This window comes from Meles meles, chromosome 15 (genome assembly GCF_922984935.1).
Source record: "Meles meles chromosome 15, mMelMel3.1 paternal haplotype, whole genome shotgun sequence".
NCBI classification, from domain to species: Eukaryota; Metazoa; Chordata; class Mammalia; order Carnivora; family Mustelidae; genus Meles; species Meles meles.
Genome location: NC_060080.1, coordinates 51290955 through 51313437, shown reverse-complemented (window position 1 = coordinate 51313437; position 22483 = coordinate 51290955). Strand labels below are relative to the sequence as shown.

Below are 22483 nucleotides of genomic sequence, written 5' to 3'. Positions count from 1 at the left end.
CGCGGGCAGGGCGGGCTGCCAGCTGCTCCCCTGCCCCCTGCCCTGGGCCAGCTGGTCCCCCCTTCCCTCTCACCCTCCTCCCCAGGGACGGCCCCTCTCTCCTGGCTGCCCCAACTCACTTCTCCAGCATGGACATGACGATCGGGGGGAGCACCAGGATGGGCATGGGGAGGACCACTCGCGTCAGCGCCGTCTCCAGCAGGGCCTGAGGGGCAAGCAGAGGCTGTGGTGAGCAGAGCTCCCCGGACTGGGGGACGGCCACCTGGCAGTGAAGCCCTGTCTGGAGCCCTTGGGTGTGTGCGCCGCTGCTAAGCACATCTGGCGGGATGGGATGATTCAGGGAGCTGCTCACGAAGCCTGATTCCAAACACCAGAGGAGAGCCACCCCCATCTTCCCACCGCGCAGATTTGAAAAGAGCAGATCCGTGTCACCTGCCACGTGTTGGGGAGGGGTGGCAACACAGAGGCGGCCCCGGGAAGGGGGCCTGTGCCCAGGGGGGTGCCCGGGTGGCAGGTGCAGGGGCTGGGGAGAAAGCATATGGAGGACTCGAGATGCTCTAAAAACAAAGCAGGCGCGGGGAGGACCGGAACAAACAGCTGGGACCTGCTGAGCCGCGTGAGTCTCTTGGTGCTGAAGGAGGACAGAGATTCTGGGATTGACTTTTTTTTTTTCCTTCTTGACACCCCTTAAACACAACGATTTGGAGGCTCTTGCATCTCCTGGCTCCTTTCTCAGTAACAAGAGGTCAGCTTTGTAGCAGGAAATGCTTGTGCTGAGTGTTTGCTGTGTCTCCATATGGGGTTGCTGGGGTCCTTGCTCTGGGAGTTCCCTTGGGATTCCTGGGGAGTGGGGGCAGGGTCAAGGCATAGCTTAGAGGCCGGTCTGCACCCTGATGGTCACTGTGGGGAGTTCCTTCAAGGCCATGGGCTTCTGGCCCTCAGAGCAGACTCGAAGAATAGCTCATAGTTCCCAGACCACAAGGGGCTCACCTGGCCAAGCTGAGGGAAGCCCAGGGCTGAAGAAGAGCCTGGGGTTCCCTGCTGTTTGCACCATGAAGAGAGTTACCATGGCTGGCATCCTTCTCAGCACAACAGGGGCAGCACTAGGGTTTGACGGGTGGTTGGGGTTGGGTAGGAAACTGAGGCCAAATCCCCTTCAAGGATGGAGTGGTTCAGGGCTGAAAATTTCTCTCAGGAACCTGAGTCCTTCATGATCAGCCTCTGGAAGGCCTGGGAGAAGGTCCCTCCAGTCTGCTAGACAGGTATGGGAATGACGGGGGTGCCCAGAGCCAGCACAAGGAAGCAGAGGGTGCAGCACAGGCCCTGGGGCCACCGAGCCCTTTGCCCCTCACAAGCCTTGAATGGGCACTCACTTTCTCTGAGACCAGTGGGGAGGGGAGCACTGGTGCAAGAGAAGAGTCTTTCCCGAGTAAGGGATTAGAGAGAAGGTCTCGATGACAGGTGAGGCTTGGGGCCCATCAATGGAGCCCATGAGGAGTAGTGGCCAGGGCAGCGGTGAATGCTCAGCTACTCATGGCTGACCCCCATGCCCTCTCTCAGCGGCCACAGAAAGACAAGCCAGTCATCACCTCTCGGGCAAAGGCCGGGAAAGCATGGGGAGATAGACAAAAGTGCTAGAATTTTCTAAAAAAATTACAGTTGGCGGAGTGGGTGAGGCTGGTGGAATGAGAGGTGGGAGAGGGACTTCCTGCAGTGAGCTGTTCTTCCCCAGACCCCACCTCAGCCACACGGGGTCCCTTGTGAGGCAGCACATGCAGAAGCGCCTGGTAGCCCAGAACAGCCAGCCATCTGCCTCTCTGCCTTCTCTTCTGGCCCGGGAGGACATGAAGGCCCAGGGAGCAGCACCCTGGGTCCCGGGGTGGGGGAAAGAAAGCTCTAGGGCATCTCCTCTGCCCCTTCCAATTAACAGATCCGAGAAGCCAGGTCCTGAGGGGCTGCGACAAGAGATGGGGTGTCTTGCAGTGGCAATGATGGATGGGGAGAAGGAGGGGCCATGTGGGGACGGGCGTGGCTGGGGCCAGACCTGGAGGCCCAGGGCTGATGCAGATGGGAGGCAGGGTGGGTCAAGGAGGGCAGATCCAGAGGACACACAGAAACCCCAGAGGAACGAACCCCTCTCCCAGTCTCTGGCCTCCCCACCGGTGCCCCAAGCCCCCCAGATGACCCACGTGTCTGGCTGCAATCTTGGAGGAGCCCACAAGGTTGCCGTCGCCATCCAGGACATCAATGCCTTCCTCCAGCTCCCCATACCGCATCAGGACCACGTTGCAGATGTTGGCACTGGCTGGAGAGAGAGAGGGTAGCAGGGGGCAGGAGTGAGGGGGGAGAATGCCGCTCTAGCTGGTGGAGAAAGTCACTAGGCTGCACCCAAACCTCCTGGCCCCTAGCAGCAACAGTCCCAAGGGAGTGTCGCGTCCGCGTTCGGACACAGTGGGTGAAGGCATGGTTCTGCAACTCATCACCCCTCCCTCAGCCTGCTGAGGGACTCGGGGGCCCTTGAGAACCTGGTGAACTAAGGCAGAAAATAACCAGTGGGAGAGAGGAAGGAGACAAGGTTCAGGAGCTAGAGAGCGACCACTTTTCAAGGGAGCTGCCTGCCTTTCCCCAGGGGTGGGCCTGGCAGGCAGGCAAAGTGAACGTCCATCAGCAAGGGCTCCCTGGCTTGAAGACGCTCTGCCCGTGCCCCGTCATCAGCAATTCCGTCCCTGGGGCTGCCTTTCCGGGTCTTTTCCTGAGGAGCCCCTCCCACTCTCCCCCTCACCCCTACCCCCCCCCCCCCGCCGCCATTCAGCCCTTTGCTCCTCATAGAGAATCAAGTCCCCAGAGATTTGCTTCTGACAGCAGGTGTCGGAGCAGGCAGGAACCTCAGTGCTCTCCCAGCACCGCCCCCTCATCATATGGAAGGAAAAGTGAGGCTCAGGGGAGGCGGGTGACTTATCTGAGGTCACACAGCAAAGTGGGACAGAACTAAACCTCTGCGGACCCAGAAGACAGGAGCGTCTGGGGAGGGGGGTCAGGCAGAGCTAAAGGCCATCCTTCTACAGTGTCACTTCAGATGGCTGGGTTCCGTCCCTGGGCAACGAGATCATGACAGACCTGGGCTGAGGTGGGGGGCTGGGGGAGGGGGGCTCCTGGCTCCTCAGTTAAACTTTGGATGCCAGAGCTTGGGGGCCTCATGTCAGCTGGTGGCCAGCCCCAGGAGTCTCCCTCTGCTCCTCTCAACTGGAACTCGCAGGGCCGAGCTGGGGCTGACCTAGCTTGACCTCCCCCAACCCAGCTCCAGGCTAAAAGTGGGGGGACTTGAGGGTGGTGGGCGGGTGGGGAGTGGGGGGGTGACAAATGTGGAGGCCGCCTGCTTCACTCCTCCCCCCAAAGCGCCTTGCTGTGTTTAAAGTTTTAATTTTTGCTAATTAATGTCAATTAATTTTGTATAATGAGTGTTTAATTTTGGGGAGTGTGTGAGCCTGGGAGCGACTGCAGTTCTGGGCTGTGAACGCTGATTAGCATCAACACCTGCTGCTTCCCCACTCCCTCCAGTGGGGGGGCATGAGGGTTTGGGGAGCTGCGGGGCTGCCGGGCCTAGTGGGCAGGTGGAGTGGGAGGAGGACCGCAGATGCTCCTGGTGCCCGAGCCAAGGCTGGGGAGCAGGCGGCGAGGGTGCCCGCAGCTGTGGGACGGGGTGCCGCAGGTGAGGGGCGGCTTGAGGCCCTGAGGGTCTCTGAGCCTCAGTCTCCCATTTCGCTACGGTGGGGAGGTGGAATAAACAGAGAGGAGGACCAAGATGCTCTGCAGTCTTTGGAGAAGCAAAGCAGGAAACCGAATACAGTTCTAAAATGTATTTGCAGCACATATGCCGTCCTTGAGTAGCTCCTGTGTTTCCACACGACACTCAGCCGCAGTGGTAACCATGGGCAGACCTTTCCTGCAGCCGGTCCCTCCGGTGCTCCCGGCAGCATCGCTCACCTGCCTCACACAGCCAGGGGCGAGCTCAGGAGACATCTGGCAAGCTTTGGAGACGTTTGTGATGATCCCAGCCTGGGGTGGGGGTGGCTACAGTCATCTATGGTGGAGAGACCAGAGGTGCTGCTCACCATCCTACACGGTGCAAACCCCACCACAAAGCGTTACCTGGTCTGAAATGCAAGTAGTGCTGACATTGAGAAACCCTTGTCTTCCATAGAGACAGACGGAAGACGGAAGGTGAATTGGAGGTAAGGAAGGAGAGGTTGGGAGTCTGGATTTGGGGCCAGTGGGGCTTGAGAGGCAGTCCTGGCTTTGAATCTTGCCCTCCTCGTTCTCAGGGGTGAGCTCCTGCGGGCCCTGGGTGCTGCCAGCCCAGGGGTTAGGGCCCAGAATGGCCCCCAGAGTGGCCTTGGGAAGTGGATACCTGGCCGAGTGTTAGCGCCTCGCCCTCTAGTGGCGGTAGGACCACTCTGCATCCCTCGCGCCTCTGGGGCGGCCAGGCCCGTGGCTCCCAGGAGATCCAACAAAACCACCAGAGAAGATATTGGGCTTTTCTGCCCTCTGAGAACCGCTTACATCACTACCACACCAGCACTGCCGCTGCGGGAGAGGCAAAGTTAAAGGAATGTGGTCCAGGTGGTGAGAATCCGCCTGAAGTCAGGAGCTACCAGCTCATTCTGTGACCCGATGCCACCACCCTTAGCAGGCTTCCCTGGATATAAAAGGACGTGCTGCATTTAGCATCGCTATGGAATCTCTGGGCACTGGCTGAGCCCACATGGAACGTCAGCTTCTGTACGCAGGCCCCCACCACGATAGGGAAGCCAGGGACAGCTGAAACATCTCTAGCCCCAAGGCATGCCCATGTGGGCACAGGTGCAGGGGACAAAGAAGAGATTATTTAGAGGTGGTGGTTCACCAGTCCCAGACTCCTGGTGGCATCTTGCTCGCTCTCTGCCATTTCCAGTGTAGAATGTAGCCACAGCAGATGGAGTAGGACTTTGGTTCAAACACAAAACCACTTGGGATGAAGCACACAGCAGGAAAAGAAGTGAAAACCCAGTGTCCTTCCCTTCAGCCCCCCCAAGACAGTTCAGGCACGAGTAAGCCCTCTCCTCCTCTAAGCTACCTGGATGGAAAAAAGACAGAGAAAATCCTAAAAAACCACCCCCAAATGATGGCACCCCCAGCTCCCTCCCTCAGAACGCCCACTGTTCTTCCTGACTACTCAAATGGCACATGCCCTGCAGTATCTTCTGTTGGACTACACTGGTGGTCCATTTTATTGAGCACCTGCTGTATGCACAGGTGACCAGCTATCCCCATCTTTGAGCAATGAGAACATGAGACGGTTTCAGTGATTTCATTTCCGTGATCTCATCCAGAGCATTCATTTCTGCCGTATTCCATCTGAGGCTCCCTGATCCCTCCTATCCCACTCCTGGCAAGTCCAGCTCCCAAGTCACGAGCACTGAGAGCCGAAGCAAACAAAAAAGAGAGAGAAATAGAGACCAGCCGTGGGCCATGGGTCTCCTTTCTAGCACACCAGCAAGATCTATTATTGACAATATCAGCAGGTTAATTAAGCAGTCTGTTAGTGATCATGTTAAGAAAGCTGGCACATTTTCAACTCGGATTGACGCCATTCAAGACTCAGGCATAACTGATGTTGGAGAAGCTCTGCTGAGAGATGTCACAAGATGAGAGAGGGAGAGAGAGGGAGATCGCTTCACACTGATGGCAAGCTCAGTGTCAAGTCCTGAGGAAAATATGCTCTTGACTGCTGCAGATGTTCTCACATCAGACCCATCGTGATGCAAAATCATGCAGATTGTGAACAGCTAATGAAGCACCCTGTGTAAAAGGGACAGTGCAGGGAAGAAGAGAGAGCAGTAGACAGAAAGACAAATGTGCAAAGAAAAGTCCTCCAAAAGGAGACAGCGGGGGAGCCTACCCCCTGATCTACCACAGGAACGGAGGCGCGGACCAGCGGGGTTAGGAGTCCAGAAACATGCCCACCCATGGGGGAAACGAGTTTTCGGTAAAGCAGTTACTGCATCTCCCAGGACAGGACCATTCAAACACAAAGGGGAAGCTGTGGGCTATTGGGCTTTTCCTTTGGGGACAACAAAATATCTTCACTCCTTGGTTCTAAGATGCATTTCCCCACATTATAATGGTTTAGAAGTCATGAGGTGCCTTACGACGGACGTCGGGGTGGAGGGAGCGGAAGCCCTTACCCGCGGCCCGTGCATGTGTAAACTTGGCCACGTGTAGAGGTTCATTCAAGTGTCACCTCAGCTACCCATAGCAGTCTGCACAGAATCTGAACTTAAACTTAGATTCCTAATTGTTGCCTAAAACATCTTTTTAGAACTTACACTATAATGGAGCACGGACATGAAAAGTTATTGTACATGCAGAAGATCGTCTGCCAGATACCAGGCAATGCAATTAAAGACAGCAGAAATTGCCAAACCATAGATAGCTACCCTAAAGAAATGCTTGCCCATATGCACAAAGAGACATTTACAAGGATGTTAATTATAGCACTGTTTGTAAGAGCAAATAATTAGAAACAACCTAAATGTCCACCATTAGGGAACTCACATGGGAAGATCTCCAAAACAAACTTATATGAAGAAAGCTACCGAGTACGTACAGGGTGATTAACTCTATGTAAAACCTCATAACTGGGATGCGCCTACTGTGTGCCCGGAAATCCACAGGTAAAGTTCCGGAAGGTTCACACCTCACACGGTGATTCCCTTGGGAAGGGAACTAAATTTAGGAATTAGGGGTTGTTGAAAGACTTCCACATTCTTTTTTTTTTTTTTACCCTGTTTTTCTAAATAGCATTTGAATTTTTGCAATGAGAATATAACCGTGCTTTCCTTGTCTAAGAAGTGAAAAGAAATGGCCAAACTTCTAAGCAGATCATAGACATTTGAAAGCCATCAGGGATCGGTGTGACCTACTCATGGTTCCCACACTTCAGGGGCTATAGGTGAGAAACTCCCTAAAGAAGCTGATTAACTTCAGGAATAGTTTTTTCTTCAAGTAAAGAAAAAAAATAAGAAACCACAAATATAACCAAGTAGGAAATGCAGACCAAAAAAGAAAATCCCCCCATATTTTTCTATGCTTTGAAATTATACTGTTGGTTTTAAAGGGGCCCAAAGGGCCAAGACTAGAAGCAGGATGACAGAAAGCAGTGGTGGCCATGATGCTGGGTTTAACAACCCAAGTCCAAAAGAGAAGTGGAGAATGTGAGCGAGGCTCAGATTCAAACTCTGATCTTGAAGAAAGTGACTCAGATTGGTTGTGTAGTGAAGGCTTGTTTATTCCTTCACGTGAGCAGGGAATACAGTTCTCTCCTCTTCTGAAAGGCTATTGTATTAATGCCCCTTGTAACTGAGGCACCTAAGCATTGAGAAATATGGCCCCTGATATCTGTGAATTTTAAGAAATAGGAAGCTGGGAAAATATATTTTTTGTGACAAAGAGCCACTACTACTCATTAGCAGAGGGTCATGGTGACTGACTCCCAACAGCTATTCTACTCCCAGAGGATGAGTCTTAACTAATTGTAGTAAATCCCTCCCTTGCCAGTGATGGATGGAGGAAGGGACATGTGACCAGCCCCAGCCAATGAGGGATGTCTGCAGGGGACTTCCATGAAGGGTCTCCTCTCCTTGAGGAAGAGGCCACAGGCAGAGCCTCCTGACTGACGTCTGGGCTGTGGTGGGTCTGTGTGTGGTGCTTGGATTTCCTGCTGCGATTTTAGGACACAAAAGGGGTGAAGAGCACAGAGGTGGAAGGAAGGGCCCAGGGTGTCTCACTCGGCACTTGACTTCGTGAGGTAATACCTTCATTTATTAGTTAGGCTAGTTTGGGTCTGGTACTTTTGGCCAAAAATATTCATAAAATGTATAAAGAGATTTAACACTTGTTAAGAAAAAGGTAGTCATCAAAATCACCCCAAAAATATTTCAGTAGGAATTCATGAAAGAAATAGTAAAAACTCAATGAATGTGAACTCAAAGACAGATTTTTTAATCTAGAGAAAAATCTATCTGCGGGTGTTCTTTGGATGTGTTGGAGACTAATCCTCATCGGTTAAATGGTTTACGAATAGCGTGCGGCTCTTTTTCCTCACTTTGCTGACCTCTGGCATATAGTGGAACATGTCATCAAATAAGCAATCCTTTCCCTCTTCGGTATATGCTTTTCATGTCATCAAAAAACTCTGCTCCTCCCCAGCGTTCATCTCTATTTTCTTCTAGGACCTTTAAACATTGTACTTTTCACATTTAGGTGTCTCTGGTATTTATCTTTGTGTATGGTATGAAATATGGGTTTTCCTTTCTCTCTCTTTTTTAAGATTTTATTTTTTAAAAAAGATTTTATTTATTTATTTGACACAGAGCAAGCAAGAGGGAGAGAGACAGAGACAGAGTAAGCACAAGCTGGGGGAATGGCAGGCAGGGGAGAAGCAGGCTCCCTGCTGAGCAAGGAGCCCAATGAGGGGCTCAGTCCCAGGACCCCAGGATCATGACCTGAGCCAAAGGCAGATGCTTAACCAATTGAGCCACCCAAACACCCCTTTTCTCTCTTCTCTATTTGAAAACCCAAACGCCCAATAAAGTTAAGAAAAAAATTCTCAACCATTCTGGGAATTGGAAAAATGCAAATTAAAATGAGAAAAGAACCATTTCAGATGGACAAAAAATTTTCAAGATTGATAACACCAAATATAGGGAAACCAAAATGTAATCCTTGCAGGCGGAGTAAAAAGCCAGTATGCTCATTTGGCAATATGCGGCAAAGCTGGGTGTGCGCGTGCCCTCTGACGTGGCCATTCCATTTCTAGGTACCGTGACTCTCGACACTGGATTCACACCTGAAACTAAATCTGAGCTAGGCTCCAGGTCTCTGCATGTCTTAAAGCCCCCTCCCCCCTCAGGTGGCTGTTTGAAAACCTCCATCCTGGGGAGGCTCCTATTTGTGTGCACAGGGACACACGTACAAGGCTGCGTAGTGTGGTACTATTGTGGTTTTTAGGATACATTGAGATTTTAGGACAGCCCTATAAAGGCATCTAAAACTTACTGAGGTTAAGATGCAGTTTACAGAACAGGACACATGGTATGATCTCACTTATATTAAATGTATATTTATACAGGCATATTTATGTTATATAGAGATACAATAAATAGAGATTGCTACAGTTTTAGATGTTTACTCAGATTTGGAGGGATGTACACAGACTTACCATGGAGAGCAAAGTAGGGTTGTTTACTTTAGAAAACAATCATATATTATCGGGGGGAAAAAACAGAACCATCTTAATGAGAACAAAAACAAAAACATTTCAGTGGCAACCAGGAGACAAGCTCCCATCTTGGGTCCAGACTGACCCTGGACAAAGTTCTCCCCACTCTACTTCCTCTCTCGCTCTCTCTCCCACCTGTGGGTCATATGCACACACAGTAAATAATTCAAATTGTGTAGAAGGGTAAATAATAAAGCCAGTCTCCTTCCAACCTTTGGCCCTTCGCTTCCCCACACCCTCCCCAGAGGCAACAACGACTCTAGCCAGGCTCTCACGGCCCTGCCAGACACACTCGGTGTAGTCACAAGTGGAAATGGATGGACGTCACCACCTGAAACACACATACACACACTCGTGCCAGTCCCACCGGAATACAGCCCCAGCCCTGCCGCTGGAGGAGGGATGATTATCAATATGGACGTGCACCCTAGTATTTGCCTGATTTCATGATATTCTCCAATATTCCACCCAAAAGGCAGCGGTATAAGACACAGATTTTCTTTTAAATAGCTTGAGAATTTGGAGAGAGTTTCACAACCCATCCTAACGTGTCACACACTCAGGACTGGGAATTTCAGGACTGAAAAATCAGCCTGTAAGTTTAGGTGTAGGCCGACTCTGAAGTTCAGGATCACTTCACCAAAGATTCCTGCTAACACATTCGTCTTCTGGAAAACTCCCTTTTATCACAGTTGCTCCCAAGCTGAAAATTCTTCAGCAGTTCCCTATTAATCATAGGATAAAGCTCCAACTCCAAGCTAACACCCAGGGCCCAGATAGCCCTTGGCCCTGGCCCTTCCCCCACAGGCCCCGCTCACAGCTCCCCCCCCTCCCAGCCTCCCACATTCATAACCCCCTCCCCTGCCTTGGGTTTCCCACCCAAGCAGATTTCTCTGCTATTCGGGTTTCAGTCATTATAAAATCTCTGACCCGGAAGGCCATTCATTCAATAAGCATTCACTGAGCGCCTACTGTATGCCAGGTCTGGGGCCAGCTGCCCAGGAACAGGTAACTTGATCACACAGGAGTGCCCCTTACAGCTTTTTGGGCCAGGCTGCTACTTGGACGCTTCCCTAACGGGGGGGTCAGGCAGCTCACTGCAATACAAGACTGTCAGTTTTTCAGAAGATCCTGCTGTCGTTGTACTCCCAATTATGTGTGAGCATCTCTTGAGACGTGGGGTCCAGAACCAAACAGACTCCTTTGTTCAGGGCTCTCTGTCTCTAGTAATGCAGCTGAAGTCTGAGTGAGCCTCCTCAGAGCCATATACCACACTGCAGACCTATTCTGAGCACACAGCCCACAAAATCCCCAGATCTTTATCCTAAGCACTCTGGCCAACTCAGGTCTTGGGCAAGCCTACACTTGTGTAGCTACATTTTTTTGAACAGCAAGCCTTACATCAAAACTTGCAATCTTAGATCCCGCACCTCTTGCCCACGAATTCATAGTCACTGCCAAGTTGCTGTGCCTGTTCCTTGAATGCGACCCACAGTTGTATGTGACCAAGGCCGTTCTAACGGAAGGGGACGAGACTGAAGACAGAGCCCACTAGAGACTTCCCTCTGGCTAACGTGGCCTCCCTACCCATGTCTCCTTGGGCCCTGGCACACACTGGGAGCCCGTGTCAGCTCTAGAGCTGTTCATGCTTATGGCACCCAGCCCAGCCCACCCATCCTTCCAGATCCAACCCAGGGAGGTTGGAGAATGTGACCCGGATGACCTGGTAAAGTGGCTCATTGGTCACCCACCCTAGGTTTGCCAACCAAAAGCATGACTGACGGTGTTAGAGAGAAAACTTACATAAGAAAACAGAACATTCAAAAAAAATTTTTTAATGAAAAACAACAACAAACCCAGAATGAATGTCCAAGGAGCCATAGAATGTGGCCACCAGTGTCATCGTGGTGGGCTCCCACAATGGGTCCCCAATTTCAAAGCCTTTCTGCCCAGCTCTCATTTGATCACTGAACAAACCCACACTGAACAGTATGTTCCAGGCATACAGTGAGCCTGGGGGTTGGGGATGAATGAGAGCCAGTCCCTGTCTTGGGGACCTCACAGTCTGATGAAGGAGGCAAACTCAGGAGCAAAATGGGCAGGTCCGGGTGACACACAGGCACCCACACGGTGCTGTGGTCTTGCCCTAACTGGGGCTACCACAGAGGGCGTCTTGGAGGAGGAGGTGTCTGAGCTGAGAAACAAAGGCCTGGCGGTCAGGAGAAGGCAGAAGGTGGGGCTGAGTTAATGGGAAGAGCTGAGATTCCAGGCAAACAGGGCCATGTGCAAAGGCCTGGGGCCCCTGGGAGAGGCAGACAGGAGGTCAAAGATTCACCACAGTGCCAAAGGAATATGAGCAGAGGCCAGGTCAAGGAAAGGACCAGAGGAGCCTAAGGGCTGTGGATGCCACATTGTCACTGACCCAGATGGAAGGAACGCACATCCTAGGCTCGGCTGATACAGGTGCACCCTGCTGTCTTCTAACCACGGGGATGCGGCATGGTGGGGTGCCCAGGACTAACCCTTGGGGCTTGGGCACACTGCTGTGGCCATCTCCCAAGCCAAGCAAGGTGGCTTGAACACCAAGCAAGGAGCCACAAAGGGGGAATCCATGACACCAAGACCCCAGTGGCCTGGGTGGTGAAGGGAGTGAGGAGATGGGGTGGGCCAGATGTGTGGACAGAAGACCTTCTCCCAAGCACTGCCCAGACATCCCGAGGAACGGACTCCCCGGTGAACAGAATATGCGGTGACATTTAACATAAGGGACTACTGTGGACAGCGCAGGAAGAAGTCATGTTCTGGCAAAGGGGTGAGGAGGCTGAGGCTCAGGCCTTGCCTCAGGGAGCTCAGAGCCCACAGGCCCCTGCTGGGAGTGGATGTGACCAGGCAGCTGGGTGGGGCAGGGGGTGTGTGTGACCTTCAGGGCTTCCTTCCCTCACCCCTGCATACACATATGCAGACCCTGGTACCGAGATGTCTTGCCCTGGGGACACCTGGGGATCCCCCCCTCTTGGCCCCTGGCTAGCTGCCCTGCCCCATGCATGCCTCTTCCTCTCACCAGTGTCCCCTTGTGGGACCTGTGACCCCTCATTCCTCCCGCTGGTCTCTCCTGCCAGCTCCCGGTCCAAGGCCTCACGAGAGGGCTGTTTGCAGGGCCTGCCTGTCCTGGAATGGACTCTGCTCATGGAGACTGGCAGTTGGACCTGGGGGGGTGGTGTTTTTCCAATGCCTCCTCGACTGACCTTTAATTACACTGTTTGCCCAGCTCCCCAAACCATTAACTCCCACCTCACAGCAACCATCAATTAATGGAGGGCCTGCTCTGAGCTCGAGCTCCTGAACACAATTAAGCGTGACAGTCCACAAATAAGAAAGAACTGGAGAATTAATTAAGGTCTAAACAAATTAATTACCAGTCCCCAATCGATTCCGATGCCAGCACACATGCTCCTGGGCTCACCGGCTCTCCTAGCATCTCCATGTATAAATAGAAACCGAGATTTCCAACATGATGGCTGCTCTGGACCAGGGCACAGCAATGCTCTGGAACCACCATGAGGGAGAGAAGGGCTCAGTGGGCGTCCTCAGGGCTCCTCACGTGCTCGGCACACATGCGTGCACGCACACACGTACAACCCCCGCTGAAAAACCCGGATCAGCCTGGAGGTGGAGTGCTCCTGGTGGGGCGCCTCTGGGCCAGATCCCTCAGTTTCTCAGCTACGTGGGTGAGGGGCTGTCCAAGGGGGCTGAAAGTAGCTGGGCTGGGCCTTTGCGGTCTGGGCTGTAGCCAACTTAGGATAACTTTCAGAGAGTCGGGATGTGTATCTTCTGCTTTAAAATGGGGATGGCTCACCCTGCCTTGTCCTCCCAGAGAGACAATGTGGGGAACGAGGGGGAACAGAGGCCTGCTGGGGAAGACATGGAGAACGGTAGGGCCCCTGTAGGTCCAGGGGAGGCCTACAGTCTGTCACACACATCCCAGTGGGGAGAGGCTGAAGTGGAGGCTGGTCCAAGGCCAGAGAGGAGTAAGGGCAGTAGGGTCAGGTGGGAGAACGAGGTGTCCTCCTGTCTCCCAAACTGCAGGCTGGAGCAGGGCAGAACTCACTTGGCAGGGCAATGGGAAGAATCAACAGAGCCTGAATTCCCAGCTTGGTCAGGAAGGAGGGGGTGGGGATGTCATCTCTGAGCACAGGGCACACAGGCAGGCCCTTTCAGGACCCTTCCCCCTCAAGAGCCCTTCTGCTCTACACTCACTGCACCCCCCTCCCCTCAGACGCTCACACTCATTCCGCCAACTAGGGCTTAATCCTGTCACTTCAACCTCCTCCTTCCTGTGGGCACGAAAGGGTCCCTGAGTCCTGCCTCCCCAAGGGTCTGAAGGACAATGGACTCTCTACCAGGCAAAGCAAGTCCTGGGAAAGCTTCTTGGTGTCCTCGCTGTTGGTGTGGCCTGGCCTAGCTGGCCGTGGAAAGCAGGGTGATTGCCCGGAGGGACCGAGGCCCTGCCAGCACGCAGTGAGGCCTAGAGAGGCCATCTAAGCCTGAGAATAAGGTGAAGGGTAGCCATGTGCACGGGCTATAGGGCAGCCTGAGAGAACAAGGGGCCCCAAAGCCATGCTTGTTTATCCTGCACACCACCATGTGGGCATCTACCAGGGGGGACTCAGCAGGCGCCATTTGTAGACAGGCCTGGGAGGACATCAGGGGCCTGGAAGGTGGAAGCCTCTGTGTAGGCGAGGAGAAACCAGGGCTGGGGGTGGAAGGAAGGCAGGCACACAGCCAGGACTCGGGAAGCAGCCAGAGAGGATCTGCTGCTCTCAAGATCCTGGCAAACTAGGACTATTGGGACGGCAAACCACATTGTGTGCAACCTGTGCAACTGGCTAGGGAGATCTCAAGACCCCTCAACAACCTGCCAGGTTCCTCTCAGATCAGCCAGGAGGAGAATCAGGCTGGAGCCCAAAGAGGAACGCGTCAGAAAGTCTCCGGTGGGGATGGCAGACAGGGTCAAACCGGAAAGTGGGGTCTTTCTTCTGAAGGAGCTCCAGAGGTTAGGACCACCCCCAAGGTCATCCAGCAAGATGGCCAGCAGAGCCAGGCTGGAACGGACCGGTGGCAAAGTCCTTGTCTGCAGCTTGGCTCAAGGACAGATTACATCTCGGCCGAGTCCCAGATCCAGTCCAGTGCAGCTCAGAGCCGCCCACCTTCTGAGGCTGCCTCTGACCCTCCAGCCCAGGAGAGTGGGGAACGCAAGATCGGTAGCCTTGTTCGCTCAATTAGGCCCCTTAACAAAGTCAGATCTAAAGAGTTATTCCATTAGTGGCCCATGCCAGAAATAGCTGAGAGTTCATTAAAAGTGTGGAGTTGCTATAGCAATTATCTGGGTCAGCTGAGGCTCACCCTGGCAGCTGGGCCTGGGAGTTCATTAGCCTCTGGCCAACAAGGTCGGGGGGCTGTCAGGTAATGATCTCCCACCTCCTCGCAGGGGCTTTGCAGGTGCTCCCAAGCACTTTCCTATGAATGGAATCTGGTCTGTGGTTGTCTGATCCTCCCACAGCTCTGGGCTATAGGAAGGTAGGTACCGGCACTCCCATTTTACAGGTGGGGAAGTTGAGCCCTGGAGGTGAAGCATGAGATTGGGACAAAGAACCTGGATCTGACTCTGGCTCTTCAGCCTTAACCTTGGCACCCGGGAGGTCACAGGACCTCACGCCGCTCCTGGACTGCCCCCCAGCCTTGTCCTCTGGCATCACACTTGAACTTGGTATCATGGTTCAAGTGTATACTTCTCTTTTGATGATGAATCACACACTGCCTCATGCTTCTGCCAATGCTGTTTCTTTTTAGTTTTTAAAAAACTTTCTACTGCAGCGCCCACTTCCAAGCAAGGCGTGGGATTCTCAAGAGCCAGGCTGGGCCTGATGGGATAGCCCAAGGCATCTCCTGGGAGCTCAGAGCCTCCAAAACCAGCAAAGTCTCGGCCAAAGGCAGCGAAATCCCCTACACACACACACACACACACACACACACACACACACGTACCACAATTACCTGACTACAATGGAGGCCTCCAGAACCTCAATGGTCCACAATACCCATGGGCTCGGAACACTAGAAAGAGCTCTGGGCCTTCTTTTGTGCCCGGAATCCCTGTGATGGTCATGGGCCAGGAGAAGCCCATGCACCCCCTCCAAATAATGTCCCCAAATGCGTGACACAAAACACACAGGATTATAAAGGGATTATATTGGAATACATTACCAAACTATTTTTTTCATTGTGGTATAGTAACAGGTATGCTTTTTAATTAATGAGTTAAAAAACAAGACCTACCAGCGGATTAAATAAATATCATAATTTTGACTTAGTGTTGCACATAAACAGTATTTTAGAATCCCCGTAACTGTAATGGGACGTGAAAATATCTGTGATTTCTATGGGTGAAAAAGCCACTTTCTCATCACTGTGGCTTGCTGCCTACAGTCACAATGAAAGGAAATGTTACATTTCAGTTCGAGGCTAGTGTAGACATTTCTCCCAGCCAAGTTCATAGGATCCACCGAATTCTATCTACTAGTTCTTTGGGGGCCTGTGGGCTAATCCCGGTGTTCAAAGCAGGATCTCGGTCACAGGGCTTGCCAGCGGGGCCCCGGTCACCCTTACTTCTGTCCACCCATGTTCTGTCTAGTCGCCCACGCCAGGAGACCCCTGATGTCAGAAACGGTCTGCAAAGGTGGTCCAACTCCCCAAGAGCCCTGAAGCCCCGCCCACCCAGGTGTGACTCTTAGGTGCCCGCCCACCCGCTCATGCGCCTCGGCACAGGTGCAGGTCTTACCTACGGCGGGGAACGGCACAAATCTCTGGACAAGAAGGCGGGTGGCCGGGGTGAACTTGTTGGCTTTCTGAACCAGGACATTAAGGCCCACCTTTGGAAGAGAGAGAGAACGTGCGTGCGTGGTGCTGCAGGGGCCTGGCAGGCTGGGGCAGGAGCAGAGAGTGAGCGGCACTGTCTGCCCAGACCCCAAGTCGTCAGCGTTGCCTGCTGCCGCCTGGCCCCAGTGCCGCCATGCAAAGCGTCACGTGGCCCAGTCATCCCAGTGAAGCAGCCTGTGGGAAGACTGAGGGGAAAGCCTCAGACCTCTCAGAGAAGGGAAGAAGAAATGCTGCTGTTACCAGAGCACAGAATCGGCAAGTAAATTAAGTGTGGGAACCCTCATTCTCTCCTCAGCCTCTGAGCACCCCCTTTCTCAGGCCCCACTGTGGGCTCAGGCATGGGCCTAAGCAGGGCTCCGGAGATCCGCACACGTGCCCACAGGTGACTGCCGAGCTAAGCTGAGCAGAGACCGGAGCAGGACAGGGCGTAGCACACATCCCCGGCTCATGCCCTCTTCACTTCGACCCCAGCCCCCCTACCTCAGCCTGAGACACTGGAGTCCCCTTGCCTTCACCTTGGGCACTCCCTACTCCGTTCAGTCCCCCATGCTGTCCTTTATCCTTCTAGAACACAGGTCCAACCACATGTACCACGACCAGCTCCTCCCCATGACCTGTGTGAAAACATGCAATCTCCTTCAAGTGGCTCCCCTACCTTCTCCTTCCCGGAATCCAGCTTACTGCTCACCAGATGCTATGGGAGCTTTTTGGCCTTGGGGACCTTTGCCCTTGCTTGTCCAGATGGCCCGAATGCCTTCCTTTTCTACCCAGTCCACATCGGTTCCATAAGGCCCACCTCTGAGCAATCCTTCCAGTGACTTTCTAACAGTGGGAGTCACTGAACCATTCCCCGCCTCAGTTTCCTTGTCTGTAGAAAGGGATGGTAATACCTACAGCATCCCAGGGCTGCTATAAGAATGTATGTCTAGTGTTTAGCATGAGCTTGGGGCATAAGAGACCTCGGTGAATGAAGCTGTGTAAGAAGGTCGCCTCTCCCAGGCAGGAACTGGCTTCCTCTTGCTTCCTGAGTCCCTCCTCCCCAGCACACACTGCTCCTGCTGGACTGGGAGGGGGGGACCATGTCTTTCTCATCTTTGTACGACCCGCACTCAGGACAATGGCAGGCATGTAGTACTTGCTCAGTAAATGGAACCGAGGGATACATGCACGAACCAACAAACAGATGAATGGATGGAGATCAGCAAAGGCTGGAAGGGGAGTTGCTTGGAGGAGGGAAAGGTGGGTTAGGCAGAGCAGAAGAAAGAGAATTGTGGTGGGGAAAACAGCACAAGCACATGTGGCATAGAGACAGAAAAGGCGGGATGCACATGGCCAGACCAGAAACGGGTGTAGAGAGGCCACTGCTCCCCCAAACGGAGGCCAGAGCTAGCCCCTACCCTGTAGATCTTTCCTGGGAGGAGGGGCAGCAGGGGCGGCTGTAGGACTGCTGGACTAAGGAGGCCTGGGGCAGCCAGCTCTCAGCTCCAGCTCACCTGGTAGCTAGCAGGCCACCATGCACCTACAGCCCTGCCTCTGGCCTTGACCTTCCAGGTCACTGGAGAAGATGCAGAGCCTGGGGAAGGCCTCCAGGGTGGCAGGGGGACTGCAGCAGTCAAAGCAAGAATGGTGCAGTGACCTGGGCAGACAGGAAGCCCAGGGCCCCATGGAGCTAGAATCCAGCCAGGCAAATCCAGCTTGGGCTCTTGGGGGTCTGGTCTAGATTGGAAGCCTCGAGCTGCTATCCTCAGAGTCCAATTCTTATGCTTTCTGCTTACTCAAGGAAAGGCTGGGAGGCAGGGAGATGTGTGGCAGCTTGGGGACCGCAGGGCAGGCTGGGGGGCTGCCGGCCCACACTAGGTCCTGCTGCCCTGCTTCCAGGGTGCCCTGCCTTGCAGATGGAGCTTAGCGAGTCCAAAGCTCCCCAGCTCTCTGCAGCCAATGACTGTCTATTTCTGTGACCCCCCAGCCCCCAGAGGCCAGGGCCCATGTTCCTATAGAGTGCAGAGAGGGCAAGTGCAGAGGGAGGCAGGAGTTGGTGTTGGTGGTGGGAGAAGAGAGGAAGGGGGCATGGGGAGGTGCCAGGCCATGAGCTGAGCACATTCCCATTAAACGTCTGAATTATACCCCCACCTCAAGACTTCTAGATAGGGCATGTTGGTTCTTTTCACAGATTCAAAGAAGTTCAGACGAGTTCAGAGAGGTTAAGGAACTTTACCTAAGGACATACAGCTATTGTGAGGCATGCAAAATTAGATTTCAATTCAGGGGTCTGCTAATTTCAAAGGTTTGCTCTTAACTGTTGTTCTTTACTTTAAAAGTGTCTTCCATCTCAGTGAAGGATGCCTAAATGTCTGATGTGCTTGAATAGCAAAATCAGCTCTGAAAAGACCAGCTTGAGGCTACAGTCCAGAAGAGAGGAGGATAGCCCCAGTCAGGGAAGATAGGGCCCTTGATCCAGCCCTGCCTGCACCCCCACCCCAGCTATAAAACAAAAGGCCTAAGTTCAAACCCCAGCCCAACCCATATATTCTTTTTAGAAAAAGGCAACTGGGACATTCACCTGGCAGCCTCTTGGGGACAAGAAGGGCTGGAGTGTAATGGAAGGATGAGGAATAGTGGCCACTGGTTGTAGCAAATACTCAGACTTGTCCTCAAGCCTTCCTGCTAGGACTGGCACAGTCCAGAGGGAGTGTCCTAGCCTGTCTCCCCAACTCTGTGTGGGAGGCATGGTAAAGGGGGAGGAAAGAAGAGAAAAGAAATGCCCAGATCCCAGATCTCTTCTGGCCTGCCCTTCCCCGAAACCCACTGGGGTCTTCCCAACATGTTCATCCCTGAATATGGCCAGCATGCCTGAGCCGGGGAAGGGGCAGGGGACTAGCCAAGTGAGGAGACGAGGAGCTGGTGAGGTCACCCTGCTCACCCAACAGTTGAGAGCCAGAGAGCAGGAAGGTGCAAATACAGGGAAGGCAAAGGGCCACTTCCCAACTCCTGCCACAGCCCCCAACTCAGGCCTTCCTGTCCCAGCAGCTAGGATGGCCACAGCCTGGGAAGGAACCAGGCTGGGCTGCACAGTGGGGTTGGGAGCCCGTCTGTGCTGATTCCTCAGGGGCCCTTTGGCCTGGAACATTTGGTGGAGCCCATTAAAATTAAAAAGCCAAGTGGCTGGTGGCTCTGAATGCCAGCTCATTTTCCCTGGCATAGTGGGTCCTGTTTAAGGGAACCAGCTGGCATTAATGGCACACAACTCATCACGAACAGCAGCTAGCGATCAGAAAAATCTGAGCTAATAATCGGGTTCGGGAAAGATAATGAGATATGGAACAATCACTGCTGAGGGTCCCCCGGGGTCTGTTTTAACAGCCTCCAAATAAGCCACAAAATAGAAATTAACCAAACAGGGGGCTCCATTTTGGTGGAGAGGAAAACAAACAGGGTGTGGGTTTTGCACACAACAGTCCCCTTGTGGTCAGCAGACAGGGGTCCCAGGAGAAGCAAGAGCCCAGGACCCATGGGACATCAGCAGGGCCTGAGGAAGCCGTGGACCCTCTCTGGACACTTCTCTCCACGTCCTGGCTCCCAGGCCGGTGAATTTGCCATGGGCAGCAGACAGGAGCAGAAGAGGGAAGATTGCTTCCTGAGAATCCCCGAGGTGGGGTAAAGTGCCGACTAGCACCAAGAAGCAGACTGGGGTGGGGACTTAGTGACACAAGATCTCAGGAGTTGTGAGCTCGCTGATATATGTCCCCTTAGGCACCAGCGTCCTTCCCAGGCCAACAGCAGCCTCCTTTCTGTGAGGCCAGAGAGGAGACGTGGGATGGGGCTTGAGCGATGCATGACAGCTGTGTCCTCAACTTCAGCCTGTGACTGCAAACCCCTGCAGGACGCCTTTATCTAGAGGGGCTTCGGCCATTCCACCTTCACATGCTCCGGATCAAGGTTGTTTGCTCTCCCTCACCCACCCTCTGTCCTCTTCCACTCCCAGCAGCAACTCACACCCGAAACCCAGGAATCTTCCTGGACAGGAGCCTCCCCCTCCCTCCATGCAGCCCAGTGTGCGAAGCTGATCTGAATGTGATGCCTTCTCTCTGCTCCAGCCACTTACCATTAAGCACCCATCTCTTCTCCCTGGACAACTGCCCACTTCCTAACTTGTGCTCTTACTCCCTCCAGTCCACTCTCTACACAGCAGCCAGGACGGTCTTCTAAAGATGGGTATCCATCTGCTTTAGCCTCTCGGGGCTGCTCACTGCTCTCAGAGACCCACAGGGCCCTGCCTGCAAGGCCCCAGCCACCTCACCTTGCCCCACCCCTCCCATGAGCCAATTCTCTTTCTCCTTCTCTGCCTCCCACCCTCCCTCCCTCCTTCCCCGCATTCACCTCTCCTCCCAGTGCCTTCAAGCGCTGCTGGCCTCAGCCTCCTCACCTTTCAGCTTAAATGTCAGAGAGGCCTCCTCTTCACTCAGGGTGCCCCTCTCGCAGCTTCTCACAGAACCCAGACCCCTTCCTTCCCTGTCCCGATCACAGTCTCGTGATTTATATTTGTTCACCTCCTCAAAATGTTGGGACTCAAAGTAATACATGTATCTTGTTTAAAAAAAACTGAATAGCACAGAAATGCTTTTACCTGTGGCCTCTTTACTCTCCCAGTAGGTCCTAAGCACTGGGCGCAGGGCCTGTGTCTCTCTCACTCCTTACTGAATTCCTGGTGCCTGGGGACATGGGTCGGTGCTTAATACATATTCTAGAATAAGTCAAGGGAATGGTTTCTGAGGCAGGAGGAAATAAGCCACAAAGGAAATCTGTCCTGTGCACTCTCTGCTGTCCACCTTAGCAAACACAGCTCTGTGGGGCTAAATGCCACACACACGGGGCGGAGTCCTCCCGAGTGGACGGCATGCGGTGGCCCCAAGGCTGCGAAGCATTCTGAGAAAGCGGGAGCTTGACTGAGTCCTGAAGGGTAAGTGGGAGGTACAGCCAGATAAGAAGGGAGGAGGCTCAGTAGAACTTTCGAAGCAGGAAATACCAGGGGGTCTGTAGCCAGCTGTGGATTCCACTAGCACCTGTCATAACGGGACCAAGGGGTCGTGGAGAACAATGGGGAAGAGAACATGCCTGAAAGGAGAGATTACATGAGATTCCAAAACTAGATCTACTCTTGGGTGCTGGATAATAATGTAAGCAGATGGTTAGGGGTTTTTGTGAGCCTTAGTGGGGCCAGGGCTGGGGTGGGTCGAAGAATCTTGGAGGTGCCAAAAATGCCCAGCAGAGGGCGCCTGTTGTAGCATAAACTCTTGGTAATCACGGGGACCCTATGACCCTCTATGGAGGTCAATTGGGGTCCACAGGCAACGGGCCAAGGTGGCTGGGACAGAGTCATATGTGGGCTAAAATGCCAGTCAACTTCAGCGGCAGTTGAGTGTCTTCTTTGCTAGCAACAGTGACCAATCCTGACCCCTGAACCATGTCCTGCAGGGACCTGCTGGCCACCTGCTGGAAAACAAGTTACATCAGACTCCTTACATGTGGGAAGGGACAACAACTTGTCCTCCCCAGAATAGAATAGATGTAGAACTGATATTCATGTCAGACTCACCACTGCCAATATCACCATCTGCAGGCTTCTGGAAAACTTCAGATTCTGCTTCAGGGTCCATGCAATGGGCCCCCCAACCCGAAAGCCAATCACAGTGAGGGCAGTGAGACAATAGTCTGACCTGGGATTCCCAGGCCAATGGCCCCTACCTCCATTAGGCACAAAGAAGGACAGCAGGGCCAGAAGTATACTCAGGATCCCAGAGAGCACCCTGAACTACTACCACAGAGAACATCCTGAGGTACACCTCAACTACAGAGAACACCCTGGGGTGCACCCTCGATCACAGGGAACACTCTGAGGTATACTCTCAATCACAGAGAACAGACTGAGGTACACCCTGGATCACAGAGAACACTCTGAGGTACACCTCAACTACAGAGAACACCCTGAGGTATACTCTCAACCACAGAGAACAGACTGAGGTACACCTTGGGTCACAGAGAACACTCTGAGGTACAACTTGGATCCCAGGGAAGATAGTGAGGTAGACCCTGGGTCACAGGGAACACTCTGAGGTATACCTCAACCACAGAGAACAGACTGAGGTATACCCTGGATCACAGGGAACATTCTGAGGTACAACTTGGATCACAGAGAACACCCTGAGGTATACTCTCAACCACAGAGAACGG

At 53.2% G+C, this 22483-nt stretch overlaps 1 protein-coding gene across 5 annotated transcripts in view; it reads right to left on the bottom strand.

The window, feature by feature from the left end:
• SFXN5 (sideroflexin 5) overlaps positions 1-22483 on the bottom strand; it is a 112606-nt gene that overhangs the window by 23993 nt on the left and 66130 nt on the right. For 4 of the 5 annotated variants that reach the window (XM_045979795.1, XM_045979794.1, XM_045979797.1 and 1 more), the window contains 3 exons: positions 16158-16248; positions 2190-2305; positions 120-205 (listed from right to left, as the gene is read on the bottom strand). In XM_045979795.1, coding sequence (XP_045835751.1) covers positions 120-205; positions 2190-2305; positions 16158-16248 — 293 coding nt within the window. The remainder of the gene's footprint in view (positions 1-119; positions 206-2189; positions 2306-16157; positions 16249-22483) is intronic. The other variant, XM_045979798.1, reaches the window with a different exon arrangement.